The 17,307-nt window shown below is 37.6% G+C and overlaps 1 protein-coding gene across 2 annotated transcripts in view; it reads right to left on the minus strand.

Annotated features, from left to right (window-relative positions):
- The window catches only part of cntn3b (contactin 3b), an 82,336-nt gene extending 65,240 nt beyond the window's left edge, over positions 1-17,096 (minus strand). Inside the window, exons 1-3 of one of the 2 annotated variants that reach the window (XM_017426956.3) lie at positions 16,427-17,091; positions 7,368-7,502; positions 3,257-3,392 (exon numbers count right to left, since the gene is read on the minus strand). In XM_017426956.3, coding sequence (XP_017282445.1) covers positions 3,257-3,392; positions 7,368-7,422 — 191 coding nt within the window. In that variant the 5' untranslated portion in view covers positions 7,423-7,502; positions 16,427-17,091. Of the gene's footprint in view, positions 1-3,256; positions 3,393-7,367; positions 7,503-16,426 lie in introns of both variants that reach the window. The other variant, XM_017426957.3, reaches the window with a different exon arrangement.
- Between the last annotated feature and the right edge of the window lie 211 nt (positions 17,097-17,307).

Here is a 17,307-nt window from a genome sequence, read left to right on the forward strand (position 1 = left end):
TATATATATATATATATATATATATATATATATATATATATATATATATATATATATATATATATATAAATAATTAATTATTTAATGTAATAAATTATGTGCATTTTCTTATAAAATAAAATAAAAATTGAAGAGAAACAATTAAAACAAAAACAAGATATACTGAATCCAGTCTAGATTCTGACTGTATTCATAACCAAACAGCTATTCACAGGGGGCGGGGTACTAAAGTGGATTGCTGCCGTCTTAAATCCAATTTCAAAAATGACAGCGGTTCAAGTTTTATGAACCTTTACACCACTGTCAGTTTTACATTACACCAGAAATATCATGATATTCCTACATAGTTGTCAGGGACAAAGTGTCGGCTACAAGGACAAGTTTAACAAGTTTTACTTTGAATTGTATTGCATTTATCCATGCACATTTTAGTTAGTCGGTTGTCAGAACAAAGTGAAAATAAAGAAATGGAAGCTTTTGTTCAGAACTAAACACTGATCTTCTCTTCAAAAGGTTCAGTTGTTTTGATTGTACCACATTAGTGATTCATATAACCCACAGCCACACTAATTGTAAGTTTTGCTACCCATCGTATTTGTGTTCCAGTGGAAAATTGTGGAAGCAAAATAAATGTCTATTTATTTAGGGATATTTTTCCCATTTTCTTTAAGCAATCCACACACTAAGTCAATCAAAAAAATAGGCACATCTTTGGCCAGCACTACGAGAATTATGACGATGAATAGGCGACCTCTCTGTGTGTAACCCATCTCTCACCCAATGACAGGTGGAGATAAGCACCAGCTCCCTTTGACCCTCAACAGCATCGAGCAAATATAGAAAATATAAGAATGAACAGTTATTATATTGGGCTAAAAAACAAATTGGCTTAATAAAAATGTCAACAGCTGCATTGACCATTTAATATCCCTAATCAGTTGACCTCTGGTAACTGCTTTCTCTATTAAGGTATATTGTATAAATTCAGCTAATCTATAGGGTAAAAACTGTCCACTTCAACTGTGATAAATACTGGAATTAGTCTCGCTCCTACAAACACTTCAGAAGTTTTCTGCCTTTAATAAATTAAAGACATGAAGGGCCAACTTTCTGCACAGATATTAAACCAAGAAGGTTTTTTTTCCCCTTAATATCTAAAGTAACTGTGGCAATTAAATGTGCAGCTCTGACTGTAATATCCCTCTTGCTTGCCATAACCAATTAGAGTTATAATGCTCATTTTCAGGGTATAGGCTCGTGCATAGTTTGCACACTCCAGTGATAGTCACAGCATGACCACTTCCTAAAGGCATTTCTCTCAGCCTGTTTGGGACATCTTCAACTTTTAATTTCAGCGTCAGTGAAATAAATTGCAAGGAATTTATGCTTTCTATTTTTTCATAGGGCCAAAAAAAAAGTCATCCCCTTGCCTGAAGGGAAACAAGTCAAGGACAATCAGTGTCAGAAAAACTGATGCAATCCAAATAAGGACAAAATAAAGTCTTCCCTTAAAGTAAAATTGTGGACCAAAAAAAATCTAGTGTCTTTAAAAGCATTACAGAACATGTCAATCTGCAGTGATGGGAGTTTGCAGACTCAAACATCAATTTGTCCTGTTAAAGCTGGTCTCACCATCTATTCATATTCATAATTGAGGGCAGTGACTCCGAGCAGTAAAGCAACTGACCCAGAAGAACGCTGGCAGTCTGAGATATGTGTGTTGTTTTGGTACAGCAGTGCAAACGGAAGCAGAGTGCTCTGAAATAATGGGAAATTAGTGACCAACAAGAGCCTTGAATGTTTCACAAGTTATTAGACTACTAATTTACACACCCAGCCAACACATTAGAATCTGCACTCATGTGACCTGACAAATTTAACTCTATTGTTAACCCTCCATTGTTTTGTTCTCCGCCTACTCCTGACAAACACATCTGGTACATTAGTTACTGAATGTGTCACTTTTTGCTTACCTCTCTACAAGCTCGTCCCAGGTAAGTAAAGTAAGGGCCATTTAGGACAGCCAAGGACCTTTTTTTTTGGTCTTGTATCAACTGAGCTGAAATCTGCTGCTTGCCACCAAGTTGACAAAGGCAGCGACTGAACATAAAATCAAGACAATGAGCTGGAAAACACCAATGCCCTCCATAAAGCTAATGGGATTTGCAGCATTGATCATAAATCTCTTTGGGTAAGTCACAACAAGTGAACCATGTTCTTATTACATATTGTTGTTGTTTGTGTAAAATATTGATTGGAGCAGCTTTACTCTTAGAATCTTTTCTCGATTCGTGATAATTGTGCGTACACACTCTTGTAATGTTACGTCAGTCCTCTGCTAGCTCGGCTGGAGGAGAAGCTACCGATCATTCTGACAACAATGTTTCCTACTGTTGAGTTAACATTGTAAAGTACCTTTAGAACAAAACAAGTGAAACATAAGAGGACCTTAAGTTGTAGGTGAAATGATGCGAGTTTAGGTTTCTCCTTTTTCAGTGGAATGGTTCAGGTTGCACTATTAGTATAATGATACCCCCCGCTGCTGCTGCGTCTCAGCCATGTTTTCCGCACAGACACAATATAGGAAATGTAAGCATTGAACAGAATGTCACTCACAAGGTTACTGCGTCTTTACCCTGCTTGCTGTGCATCTGTGTGGCACTGACCAAGCTCCGAAACACAATCTACTCAAAAAAAAAAAAAAAAAAGACAGCTGCTATTTTCAAGTGAGCTCACTTCACTGCCAGGGAATAGCCGGAGTCATATCAAAGGATCTGTGGTGCAAATGAGTCGCAGGGATTTCCTGTTCTCTTCTAATGATTTCTTAAGCCCTGCACCAATTTATAAATCTTTAGTAGGCACAGCGCTTTAAATCTTTTCATTATCAAAGTTAACCTCACTCATCCTTAGTTGCGGATAAATTCATCAACCACAGTTGACTCCAACTCCACATCACAGCTCAGGCTGAAAATAGATAAGCTTTTTTCAATTAGAAATGGATGCTCAATTAAGCTGTTGCTCTTTGAAGCCTGTCTCTTTTTTCTTGGATGATGTCTTATCTCTCTCTCAAGCGTTTCTGACCAGAAATCATTAAAAAAAATTATTTAGAAGTAACTAGCAGTGCCCTCTTTGATTTCCATGGAAGCAGCAAGGAGGCGACCAATTAGGCCCTGCTGGATTTTCACCGTGCGTTGCAGATGTGCAGCATGGGGAACATGAACGGCTGAGGCCGAGACTTTTTGCTGTGGTGGTGTACCTGTACTGCGGCGAAGGGATCCCCTCTGTCTCGCACGTGATGGTCGCCTGGTGGTCTGGGGAGTTGATCGGCAAAATGAGGTCGCTGGGCTGTGTCCTCCATCTTGGCCCTTGAAATATGACATCCTCTGTACAGGCTGCAGAGAGCAGAAAATGTTGTACAAGCTAGAAAATTTGTCTCTTTGACCTTAAAAAAAAAATAGAAGAATACACACTGTAAGCACAAACAGTTAATCTTCTACAGGAACACTCAGTCGATGTTACTTTTTCAGTATACTATAAAGAGTATTTTGTCTTTCTCTTCAACCGTGTTGGTTTTTACAGAGATGTGCAAGAAATACACCTGAATGCTGCTCAGGCTATGTTGTGTTCATTGTTTATGTTGCTACTAGTAGAATAAATTTCACTCACCTGTGTTTGGCATTTAATGTTAATGCTAATATACTCTGTATCTGGTTATCTGATTGCTAATACATTTTTTAGATTGGGTGGATGTGTGTTTGTTTGTCTGTACCAAATATCGTAAAACCCATTGAATGGATTTTAATGAAACTTTCAGAAAGTAATTATTGAATGCTCATCTACAACAGATTCTGATTTGAAGTCAATTCACTTCTGCCACAGAAAAGTGACCTTAGCAAACACAAAAATGGCTATATTTCAGTCAGTTTTTATTTAACTTAAATTTATTGTGATAGTAGCTGAGCATTATCTCCAACACATAATTTGAGCACAACACATTACACTTCATTTCTGCTTAAAACTTTTGCATTAAATGTTGGAGTTAGAGATGTTTGTCTGTTAGCAAAATAGCTTATAAACCACTGGACAGATGCGAATGAAATCCTCAGAAAGTATTTATTGGCTGAATCTACAACTAATTAACTTTTGGAGTCAACTCAATGCAAGATGGCCACCACAGCTAATTGCCCTTAGCCTACACAACCAACCCTAACCCTTACCTCAGTCCCTTTTACAGATACTGAGCAAAAATTTGGTCTGGTAGTAGCTAAAATTCATTCACAACACACACTCCAAGCACTAACAGATCATGCCAGATGTTGCAATTTCACATAAGACTGAGCATAATGTTATTTTCAAGGTTTAGCCAAAATGGACATAATGCAACATAAGATAATCTTAGTCTCAAGCACTGGTATGAAAGGCAGTGGGGAATTTACATTCCTTTAAGGAATAGACATTTAGGCCTACGCTAGGCCTTTAGCTGTAAACACAGTTTGGGCCATACTTGAATATTTTCAGCCATCAGTCCATTGTTTGTCCAACATCTGATCCATCTTACAATCCCTTTTTTCAGTGAAAATAAATTAAAAATACAGACACGTTTTATGACGCACTGCCTTGACAACAGTGTAAATGTTTTGTTGGCTTTAACATTTTACTGACTCCCACATAGCTGCCTGATTGACACAACGTAACAGAGGTGTTTATGTTAATTACCTGTCTGAGACAATGTAATGATAACAGCAGCTGAAAACTAAAGTTAAGTGCTCAACAAGAGTCAACGCCTGATACAGACAGACAATTCTCACATATTTCGTCAGTAATTAAGGACTCCTTGTAAGTGACAGAGTGGATATAAAAAGAGGAGTGATCTATTTTAAGAAAAACTATGTCATACTACACACGTAGCAGCTAATAGGGGCCATAAGATGCACTTGTTTGCCAGCAGCCTAAAACGAAGGGATGTGGAACACAATCTGGTACTAAATCAAAGCAGAGCCAACAGACGGCCAGAGTAGGTCTAATTAATATCCTACTGCTAACAGATTGCAGCATGTGGCTAGCAGTTCTACATGTGGTTTGAACTGGTGGTGATATGTCAAGAAACCAAAACAGGTGGAGAAATGAGATCAGCCAAGGATTATTCCTAATTTTGGTTTCATAGGTACATTAGTTACTGAGTAAACAAACAAACCAATAAACATATTTATTTTAGAAATTTCAGAACTGGGTTGCAAAGCAATTCTCTGATTTTACATTTCACATATGACATAATAGACTAAATCAGCTTGGTTTTACCGGGTCTTAAAATTTGGTTAATTCAGCCTCAGATGAACAACACATTACTTATTAAATTGCATCATTTTTTCACGCAAATTTGAAACTAAGCACATTGCATAATTCTACATCTTGGGATTACTATCTTTAGTAGACATAAAGTCTAATCCATATGAAATTGTTGTAAAATATATTTGGCCCACTCTCTTTACAGTGATGCTTCAGTTCATTAAATTCATTAAATTTGCTACTGTTTTCTGGAATCATTTTCTTGTAAGATGACATTATTTTAGCAAAGTTTTGTCTGTAGGCCAAAAATATCTCACATTTAATTCTATAATGCATTAATATACAGAGGAGTTTAGTTTGACTATTAGGTGCCCAGGTCTTGTAGCTGCAAAACAAGCCCAAATCATCAGCTCTCCACCACCGTGCTGACAGTTGGTATGAAGTGTTTGTGCTGATATGATGTGTTTGCTTTTTACAAACATGGTGCTGTTTGTTATTTTACATCATCCCTGTGGTGGTCTTGTCTGTCTGAAGCACATTGTTTAACAAGTTTTGTGTTGTTTTCAGATGCAATCAAATGTTAGAGAAGAGACTTTCTCAAACACTTTCAAACAAATCATCCTCATTCTGTCGTTTTCAAATTGTACTCTCTTTTGTATTATGTCTGTTCTTTGAGCAATGCAGAAGCTTGTTTTAGGGTGAATTTGCTGGGACTTCTAAATGTTTTCCACTAACTGTTTTCAACAACTCTTTGTAATTTATGACAATGAACTCCAAAATATTTGAAAATGTCCTTTTAACCCTTCTCACTTGCTTATTTTACACTATAGGTCTTTCTTTTTTTGGAATCCTTTTAACACAAATGATTAACCCAGATCAGCAGGCTGTTAACACTTCTGCTTTTATGGAAGTGGTCACACTTGCTGATGATCAGTAATCTATGCATTTAATTTGCAGCACCTGGCTGCTACCTACCGTCTAAATTTTAATGTACGTGTAATTTTTTCATGAACTTCTATTCACCTGATTTTAGATTCTAGTTGGGCCAGAAGATTTTCTTTGTTGTTTTTTGTTTGTTTTAAATAAATGAAAAAAATATAAAACTTAAGAGTTTGGAAATAAATAAATGTATGAAAAGATGATCCAGAATATTGCATCAAATCCATTCCTAAGGTTGAGTCTGCCAGTCTATTCGTGTGAATTTACCTAAAATGCCTCATAAGCTAGCCTTTAAAGTGTCAGTGTGATTTTTGAAGTTGTTCCAGAACAAAATGCCACTTTGGCTGTTGATAATGACTGTTTTTAGCTACAGTTGCATTCAAGGTGCTACCATTTCCCGATCAAAACACCAACGAAAAACTAGCACCCACGGCAGAGACCGAGGCCCTGCTAAAAACACTCGTCTGCTAGGAAGGTGAGACTGCTTGGATCTGTCTCCCTTGGGCACAGTATGTGAATTACCCATGAGCCAATTTGAATAACATTCACTGGGAGCTACAATGTCATTTGAACAAGGGTTGACATTCTGGTAGAGTGTCTTTGCCTCTCCTGCTCGAATCCCAGGTGGCTGAGCAAGGGCAGAACGAGGCATGGTAGAAAGTAGATTGTGCTAAAATATGAAGCTGGATTTATTGCATAGATCCTGATAATGATCTGGACAGGCCATAAACAGGAACAGGACTGAAGTCCCAGTTGTCCTGGACAGTGTTCTCTAAATGTGCAGCAGTAAACCAGGGAATGGTGAAGGACATCACACTGAACTATTGTCCAGGTATATAATTACTGAAGCCTAATCAGTATAACCTTTATGGGCTAAACAATATTCTAAGATCATTAACATTTTTTTTAATTCTGTCATCTCATCACTAAAACATATTCTAGAAAAAAGAACTTCTTGTTAAAAACGAGACACACATGCAGCCTGTGAGACTTTATAAAAATGAACAATACCCAAAGTAATCATCTGTAATGAATGTACTCCAGACAGCACGTGTTTAGGAGAAATGTTCTGGAGACATCAACCATGACATCAAGATGCAGTGTAGTGAGACTGAAATACAATATGCACTAAGATGTCTTACCTGCAAGGCATCCGGTGATTGATAGCAGAACAATTTGTTTCCATGGTAACATCATCTTTAGTTGCCGAGGGCTAATGAGACTCTCATCCAATTGCTTCTGAATGGAATGTTCTCTCTTGAATAGAAGAATTTAATCTGAAGAGAAAGTAATTATGGGTGTGATTAAAATGTGACATTTTGATCCAAATACGACAAGCATTCAAAACATCAGCAAAAAAAAAAAAAACAACATGATTACAGCGCTACTAACTTACATAATTGGTTCTTATTATTTTTGAGTTACAGTGAGTGAGAGGAAAGTGAATGTTGAAGAAGTGAGAGGCAATGAGTGGAAAAACAGGCATAGCAGCTGACAAAAACACAGAGATATAAGCCAGCGGTGCAATTTTCAGGTGGCACAGAAGAAAAAACAGCTGCTAAATGGCTGTGTTTTCTTTAACTGTGCATGTTTCTCATGCTGCCTAACAAGCTCATTCCTTCAGCTTTAAAGAGAGGCAAGAAAAAATTGACTATTAAAAGGAACTGACAAACTGTGTACCAGTGCTTCACAAAATGGCTCATCCTACTTTAATTATAAGTTCAGTGGCCTACTAAGCAAAGTTACTGGGTTCTCTTTTCCACATAAATTTGAAAAAAATCACATTTCATTAAATCATAAACAAAACAGATAATAAAAGGTCACAAACGAAAACGGCAAAATCTGATTAGTTAACTCAAATAAACTTAAAACCTCAGAGAACAGTATTTTTTTTCTGTTTGTTTGATTTTTAGAACGCTAAAGTGACTTCATATTGTTGGATGCAGCACTGAGACAATTACATTTTGAAAAGAAATATTCCATTGGCTGTTCTGTTGGCTGTTTTGTTTCCCAGTTACCCAGGAAGTTAATCATCATATTTATAGATTGATTGCAATGTTTTAGTTGGTTATTAAAGCTATCAGAACAGGTTTTTTTTCTAAATTTTAATCCTTTCATTGAGTTGCAGCCAATTTCAGTCATGAATCTTTCTCAATATTGGTCTTCCTCACAGTCTTCCCAAAAGCCTAAACTGAAACAGCTGCCAATCGTGTTGAATATGTCCTGATGGCCAAACATCTGTGTCAGTCTCAAGCACGTTACAATGTTTCTCACTCACCCATTCACACACACTCATACAGTATTTTACACACCACATAGAGCCATTTTGTATATCTTATTCATACACTAGTAATCATATCAGGGGCAGTGGGGGATTCAGTGTCTTGCCCAAGGGCACTTCAGCACACTGCAGGGGCTGGGGATCAAACCCCCAACAACCTCCTTACCCACTGGGGCAAACAGGGCAGGGGCAAGGCAGCTGATGATAGACATTCTTTCAAGTATTGCTATTTGTAGTGTAAAAGGTATGTATTTACATTTATTGTTTTAATAACATAAAAAGTACCCAAAGAAGTAGTTGTTTATTTCCCATAGATAGATGGTGTTTTTTATATTATATATTTGCAAACTGATGGAGGGACTTTGCAATGGCAAGTGTTTACTGTTTAGCTTCTGATCAGTGATTGACAGCACGTCATTGGTATCATTTGACACGAACATGTGCTGTTACCCTGACCCACTTCAGGTTCTGTTTCTCTTTCAGAAGCTTTTTGAATATTGTTTTTGTTAGAGACTAGATATCTGTCAAACTTTGGTGAACACAACTGGAAACAATCTAAGACATAATATAATTAGCACACCTATGTCCAACATATTGAGTGGAACAATAATGATTAAAGATGTTTGTTTGCAGACAGAGAAACTGCCTTTGGAAAAAAAATGTTTGAACAACAGCTACATCAACTCTCCAACATGCAATACAAAACACTGATGTATGAGAATTATAGTTTTCTTTTGTTCATACTGGGATATTTTATACAATAGATGCTATAGCTGCTTGTTAAACCAACAGTCCTGTTTTCCCTACACACAAAACAATAAAGATGTATGTATACATTTGAGGGTAGTAGTCAGATAAAAACTGCATCAAATTAGTGACTTAATTAAAATAACATTACTATTACTAATAATAAGCGCATGCCACATATAATAGGTTGAACATGTTTTGTGTATTATGCTAAAATTAAATCATGGGAATTGCAGCATATATACACCACACCAGGCTAATTTCAAGATAAATCTAAGTCAACTGCACCAATTATGACCTTTTTTTAAAAAAAAAATGTTATTTGAGAGGTTTCTGACTTCACTGGATCTAATGCTTAGCAAGTTAATATTATGATGAAGTCATGAACACTTAACACAAACAATAATACAGATTAACATTTTTTTGCTGACTAACAAAACTGACAGCCTGTTCCTGCTGTAAAGGACTGCAGTCCTACAGCTATTTTGTTGTCTTTTAATAATGCATGGTACCATTAGGTTATTTATTGTTCAAATCTGTCAGTAATTAAAGGCATAACATTCATTGAAGAAATGCATATTATCTGTCACCTTCCTTGCCAGAGTTTTAATAAGACTTGCGTATATAATGAGAAGAGATGAGTTTATAGTTTATAATTTATGGTCGAACCTTGAAAATAATGGTAAACACAATCTTATATTGTGAGATCTGATAAGATGTGTTAGCACTTAAATAATGTAATAAGCATGACTCTCAGCTTCTACTATACCTAATTAAGCTCAATATCCATAAAACGGACCAATTTATTGCCATATTGTATTTGCTAGATGTACAACCAATAATTACTTTCTGAGAGTATCACTACAATTTGTCCCATGGTTCATAAGACATTTTGGTAACAAGCAGAGCGTGTTGACCGTAACAGTTAATGTCAAAGTTTTAAGCATAAATAAAGTGCAATATATAGTGCTCGGAGTATGTTAGATGAATGACCCCCAGCTACCACCACGCCAGATTTTGGCACAATGTTTCTTTAATTTACTGAGTTATAGCCTTTTTTTGTGTTGGGTTGGGTTGCTTAGCTGAGGTGACTATATGAAACTGGGGTGACTCCAAAGGTATTCTACAAACAGACAGACAGGGTTGACGCCAGAGTTTTAAGCATAAACATTGCACAGTGTGCAGTGTTCAGAGTAAGTGTTAATGATAATTCTCAGCAACTACTGCACAAAATTTTAACTTATTATCTATAAATTTGGCTAAGTGTAGCTACTTTTGTGCTGTTAAAGTTCACTTGCCTAAAGCAGCCATCTTGAATTGGGTTGACTCCAAATCTTATTCAGGTATAGAAATTCATCCAGTGATTGCATTCTGAGAGTTTCATTAAAATTTGTCCACTGGTTCATGTTTTGCAAAATGTACAGACAAACAAACATTTGCACAGATACATGCAAAATCATTATTGCCTCTCACCTTTGACAGCAGGCAATAATGCCTAAAAGGACAGTGGAAGTTTTCTTTTATAGAATGGAGGGCTCTAACAGTGCAGTTTAGAGGAACAGGACAGGGGGGGCTTTGCTTCAGTTCTGACCTACATCACAGCAAGTGGAAAACGATACGTCTCTTAGGATTAGGAATTGAACACAACCCCTTATCCTTACAACACAGCCCTGTTGTGTGGATTAACCCAGGGCTATCTTTGGAATTCTTGAATAAGACCTACATATTAACTGCTTCCTTGTGCCACTAACATGCAGGTTTGTAGTTTGGGTTTGATGTGAAAAGCATGGCTAGAAATTTTATGGAGCTGTGGGATGCATGGTAGAATCTGCAATGGGAAGAAACCATGCTGTTTCTTGATCCTGACTTAATGACCAGTATTGGCTTTCCCGGACTGTCCTGGTGCCAGTAATTGTTTCTCATCTTGTATAATTGTGGGCGCAGCCAAATTCAGAGTGGATTTCCTGATGTCTTTCAAAATTTAGTGGGCTTTTTGCCACTCTAAAAACCCATCACATTGGATTACACGGTTTGAGATTTTACAGGAGAGAAAAGAAAAATGTGGGCTGCATGTTTCAGTTTGAGTGTAGTATTAACTGCCATCCGCTTTCAGGATGATCCAACCTCGTCATCACGACTCTTCAGTTCTACAAGTTCTGAGATCATGAAAGGAAAATTCCCTTGGAAAAAGCGTCCTTGAAATTTGACCACAACTTCATTCTGCAGAATGTAAAAGCTGACAAGATGTTTTTGGAGCATTTTGTGTACTGGAGTTTTGTAAATTTTAAAAAAAGTTCAGTATAGGGATGAATATTTATTTCCTTTTTTGAAGTGTATAAACAAATTTCATTTTCAAAAGATTATTTTTCTCGGTTAGGACCTTAAGTTCACACAGGTGAATTTTCTTTTTTTCCTTTTTCCTAAAAACAGAAAATTTGCTATTTCTAACCTTCAAAACCCTGAACCAGTGTCAAACATTTCAGAGCTATAAACACCTAAAGCTTTTGGAAATCAGAGAAAAAGAACACGATATTCTGGACATAGAAACCTAAAAAACAACTCCTGCCCTCTGGGATCTGTAGCAATGAAGATGGGGTGGCTCTCCCCCCACCCCTCACCCCTCTCTTCAGCTTTCTCAGCTGAAATGATGAGCGAAAGATTGCTCTGCCAAATGTAATGAGGCATTGCACTTTCACCTCCACAGAAGCTAAACCTAATGGAAGTCATTGGCTAAACGCATTCCAGAGTAAATGAGATGACTTCTTGGTTAGTGGGGCTGTTGTTTGGTGCATAATTGATAGGAGAGGTGGTTAAAGGCATCCANCCCCAGCCCCCACCCCCAGGGCAGCATAATTGCAAAAGAATCTAATCAGGTAGGGAGGAAAGGAGACTTTTTATCAAAGGGTGCACACGCTCAAGGTCTGCATTCAGATCACATGCTGTACACAAGCAACACAAACTAGAGGGATCTACAAATATCAGATGATGCCATGAGAAAAAAAAAACTCATTCCGGCCAAATTGAACACCAACAGCAGAATGGGTATAAATTCACTGCAGCATATGATGCATTCATTCCCATGTCGTTTTTTGTCGTTATGGCTATCTGAGGCCATCTCCGTATAATCACTCAGAAGGAAAACCTGAGACAAGGAGCCGTAACAAGGGCTGGACGCAATTTGAATGCGCAGCTGCTCTGTAAACAAGGAATCCACAATCAGCTCTTACCTTTCTCATGAGCCAGGTGATCAACAAATAATTTCTAAATTAATGGCAACGTTTCTCAAATTATGCCATCTTTTCAAGAACATTAAGTGGTCATTTGTTTTTTTAGGGAGTTACGATCTATGATTCTACTTAAAGGCTATGTGGTGTACTGGATATGAGAACAACTATATATGACAGAAAACAAGGAATGAAATTTACCCCCATACCATGAAATTTTTACAACCTCAAAGGCAGTATCTGACTGGGCTGCAACTACTTGGTGAATGGCATTTGCAAGAGCGTCTCCAGAATGTCTCAAAACTTTAGTGGGTTTCTTCGTGTCCACATCTGTTCACATGAACATATTAAAAAATAGTTTGTGCAACAAATTTGTACTCAAGATAATCATAGTTTTCACTAGAGTCTGTCTCAAACCTTTCTGATTTTTATGCAGTCATCGCCAACCCATCTTAAGTGCATTAGAGTTGTATTTTGACACAGAAACCATGTTCAGGTCTAAAAACTGCACCAATGATAGACAACAATAATTTTAAAAAATGGTCTAAATCTGCCTGTCTTTATTTCTCAAGTGTATTTCAGTAGATGAAAATCAAATGTGGGGGCATCTGTCAAGGGGGTTACAATGTGAGCAGAGGTGGGCAATAAAATCATGTTCAACGCCAAGAATACAATTTTGCACACAAAAACAATTGTGATTTTTTTTTAATTGGATGGCTTTACAGCTTACAGCTTACAGGTTACTTGATTGTAAACATTTAGTAACGTTGTTGTTGTTTGATTGAGAAAAACAGCGACAAACTAAACAATTGGTTACATGCAAAAGTGTAGCATTTTAATTTTAGTTAGTATAAAGTTCCATAACACTAGTAAGACATTTCTGAGAAAGAGTTGTTTTTATAAGCCTACAAAAACAATAAAATACGGGACCTTGTAAGGCTAGCAATTAGCCTAGAAATTATCCTAGATTGAAAAAAAAAACTTCAGGCTTTTCTTCATACTCTGTGATACATGACTGATTTCATGGCTGATAAGGTACTAACTATCAACCCTGAAAAAACATCACTTCAAAAATGGCCAGACTATCCTTTTAAGTGTCGCCCGGGCAACCAACTACATGAGTTGACATGTGGCAGTCATGTTGTAAAAAAAAAAGAATGTATTTTGGTCTCAACAATAATTTATTTCTAGTCCCAGCCAAGTAGCATAATGACCATGATCCAATCAGAACGGGTGCTTTTATAAATGTGGTGACACTTCAACGACTAAATATAACTCAGAAGTGATAAATTTGTTGTCACATGTTGGTGACAAACATGTGACAATGATGAAAGCATTTTGTAAAATAACAGCCTAACCTTTTTCTTTCCCCTACTTAAGAACACTTAGAGGTTTGTTAAAAAAAAAGAAATACTTGTAAAAGATAACTGCTCCAGTGTTTAAATTCAAATAGTATTTGTATGAATAGTTAAATAAGTATAATAATTTTTATATAGTATTCCTTCCTGTTGTCTATAATCACACTACTTCTTAAAATGTCCTTATGGGTTGTAATAAAAGGTAAATGACCTGTAAGGTTTCATGGATTACAGCACTTGTTGAAAACGAATATCAAAGGAGTAGTTGTTTGATATTGATTGGACCATAGCGCTAAATTGGGATCTCATGTGAGTAAGTAATGTATCCAATGACACAAAATGCATTAAGGTTTCAGATAAAGAGTCATTTCATGTTATTGTCTACAAAGCTTGGTCTCATTAGCTGCAAGGTTAGCAGTTGTTAAAGATATTAGCATGTTCTTTCCTACTTTAATTGAAGCATTAGAGAAGTGAAAGCACTTCACATGTATGATTGACATGTAAATAAGACAATGCTGTTAGAGGTCAGGATTGAATGCATGAAAGCAAAATGCGGCAGTAACTAAAAGGAGCTCAGCTTTCTAAATATCACTCAAGTGAAAAGCATGACAGCACTCCTCGTCAAAATGGGCTTTTTCACAAACACAAAACAGTGACAGACTGGCTTTTTTTTTTTTTTTTTGTTAAATCTGATTATAGCACTCCAGCTTTCAACATCTGGGCAGGATGCTGTACAGATATCCAGCTGTGCACTTCCACGTGAGAAATCACAGATTCCCAGGAAAACAGCAGGATGCCCCCAGTGACTCTGTTCAGTGTTAAACACGGCTGCATCCCTCAGCTGATGCCAAACACGAGGACAGGGGAGTAAGTGCACCTTAAAGAGAGGAGAGCCGTGATCCATCTCCAATCCCTTTCATCAGCCATGCACATCTTCAGACCCTCCTCTATCCTAGATACAGCTGCAAAACGCATGACTGGAGGTCAAAAATGCGGAGTGAACACACTAAGTGAGCCTCTTTTATTTATATATAACTTTGTGTGTATATAAATATAAAACCAATGTATATATGGTCTTCAATTAGAATTCAGTGAGGTCTGCATAAAGAATTTTTTTTCAAGCAACAGACCAGATTATATATATTTAAATTCTCTTTTAGTGTTGCCATAATAGTTTTCCTCTTTGACACTTCCTTTTCTCTGTGGGCTGGCAGAGAGAAACCACAGGCCAGACATGGAAATTGTCATAAATACATTTAAAGCTGCGCTGCCTAAAATGAGTTACCATAAATTGTAAAATAGCTGTGCTGTCTAAAAAAAAAAATCAATTGCAAGAAAGACTTCCTGTGTAAAAATTAATTGTCATAAAGGCTAAAAAAGCTGCCGTGCTTAAAATGAATTATTGTGAATGCTAGAAAGGATTTGCTGCTTAACGCAAACTACTGTATATGGGAAAAGCTGCACAACCTAAATAAATTGTCGTAAGTTGTAGAAAAGCAGCTCCACCTACAATGAATCACCGTAAATGCTGGAAAAGCTGTGCCACCTAAAAGAAATTCTTGTAAATATAGAAAAATGTGTGCCGGACTCAGACCCGGTCTACCATTTGGGGCCCCCCTAGCCTATATACTCCCCCCCCCCCCCACCCCCCCAATCCATTCATTTCAGTTTGTGAGAAAAAGAAAAGAAACCTGCTGTAGAATGTAATTGCCTCTCTGCTTCAATCAAAAGGGCTTTTGAAAGCAAATGGTGCCACAGTCCAAACTCATCCCTGCACTGCCAGGATGGATATTGCTGCATTAGAGAATAACTCACTGCATGGCTTTAAAACCATGTTTCACCTCTCATTTGGCTACTGCTTGTTATTCTCAAAATACGTGCAAAGGGTCTATAAATAAACATGAATAGAGGGGAGAAAGATTGCAGTCCCTGCTGAATAGGAGGATACTTTGAAGATGCAGTTGGCTGCGTCCCCCCCCCCCCCCCTTTTTTTTTTTTTTTTTTTTACTGTTCAGTCCGTCTGAGTGGGAAGAAAATAAATTGGTGGAATACTTGTGGGCAAATATTTGGTTTTCCCAGAATAAACCAGAGAAGAGCTGTTAAAGTAATTACTACCCCTGTGGGCTTCTGTTATCATGACTGGGACTTTATTGAAATTAATGGAGAACACAAAGATTATGTTTAACGTCAGGATTTTGTTTATTATTATTTTGGTCTGAGGCTACATTCATTGAACCAAGTTTTAAGATGTAAAGGAGAACGGTGCTGATGCTGAGTCTCTGTGTGACTGAGCAGAGCAGCACCATATGGACTTTGTCCTAGATGAAGGAAATGAGCCCCAGTAGTGAAAAATCCCAGAAGAACCTTCCAAACCATTTGAGAAACGCAATCATCAGCATCACGCATGTGTGACCGCGATCAGCGCACACTCTAACCACAAATACACATCCAATCACAAAAAAACAAACAAACAAACAAAAAATATATTTTGTTGTTGTTAGTTTGTATTATTCTGCTCTACATTAAGTTGCAAAGAAAAGTGAACTTAACACAAAAAACCTTAAAAGACATGCAGTGATGATCCCACTTACTGGTCCTATGGTGCAGCTTTTTTCCTCTTCATTAACCTGCTTCATTAATAAGCCCCAGTATCCATTAGATGTGTTACCTCACACATATTTTTTTTCTTTTTATAACTGCAACTCTTGTCCTCTCCGGACCCAAAGGAAAAAAAAAGAAGAAAAAAGCAGGTGCTCTGTGCTCCAACAGCGGCTGCGCTCTGTCCTTAATTCTTCTCCCTCGGTGTTTGATAGTTACCCCTGCCTCGGTTAATCCAACAATCAAAAGTGCATTTGCAGATTTGCAGGCTGGTCTGAGAGGGGAGTGCAGTGGGTGATGCGCTAAGTGTGCACGACCCCGAGGGTGTTCCTCGAGCTCCCTTCGTCGTGCTCTGGACAAACAAGATGCTGCCTGGAAGCGGAGAGGACAGCGGTGACACTGAGCGGATAGACTCACGTTGCGCGCATCCCCGGGCTCTCTGCTCTCTCTTACTATGTGCGCAGGAAGAAGCGCCCACTGGTGACGCGTGGAAACACACTCACACACGCACACACACGCATAGCGCACACAGTAATGCGCCACCAGCCTACGGGCACCTGCCATTCCACGGAGTGAGAACTCATCTCATCCCGGGATAAATGTATGGAGCAGAGATCAAGAGATAAGAAGCAGGAAATACAAAAAAGTACGAGGTGCTTGATTTTAAAAGAACACTGATACAAAAGACTAGAAGAAAATAGAAAAAAATAATGAAAAACAAACAAACAATAATAGTAGGACAGCACAATCTGAGACTTCCTATCACAATGAAATAATTTTGGTGCAGGACCAGCCCAAGGTTGTATGGGGCCTTAAGCAGACTTTTATTGGGGGGGCATTTCATTTAAGCACATTACTCACTCACCACCATGAC

This window comes from Kryptolebias marmoratus, linkage group LG4, assembly GCF_001649575.2.
Source record: "Kryptolebias marmoratus isolate JLee-2015 linkage group LG4, ASM164957v2, whole genome shotgun sequence".
NCBI lineage: Eukaryota > Metazoa > Chordata > Actinopteri > Cyprinodontiformes > Rivulidae > Kryptolebias > Kryptolebias marmoratus.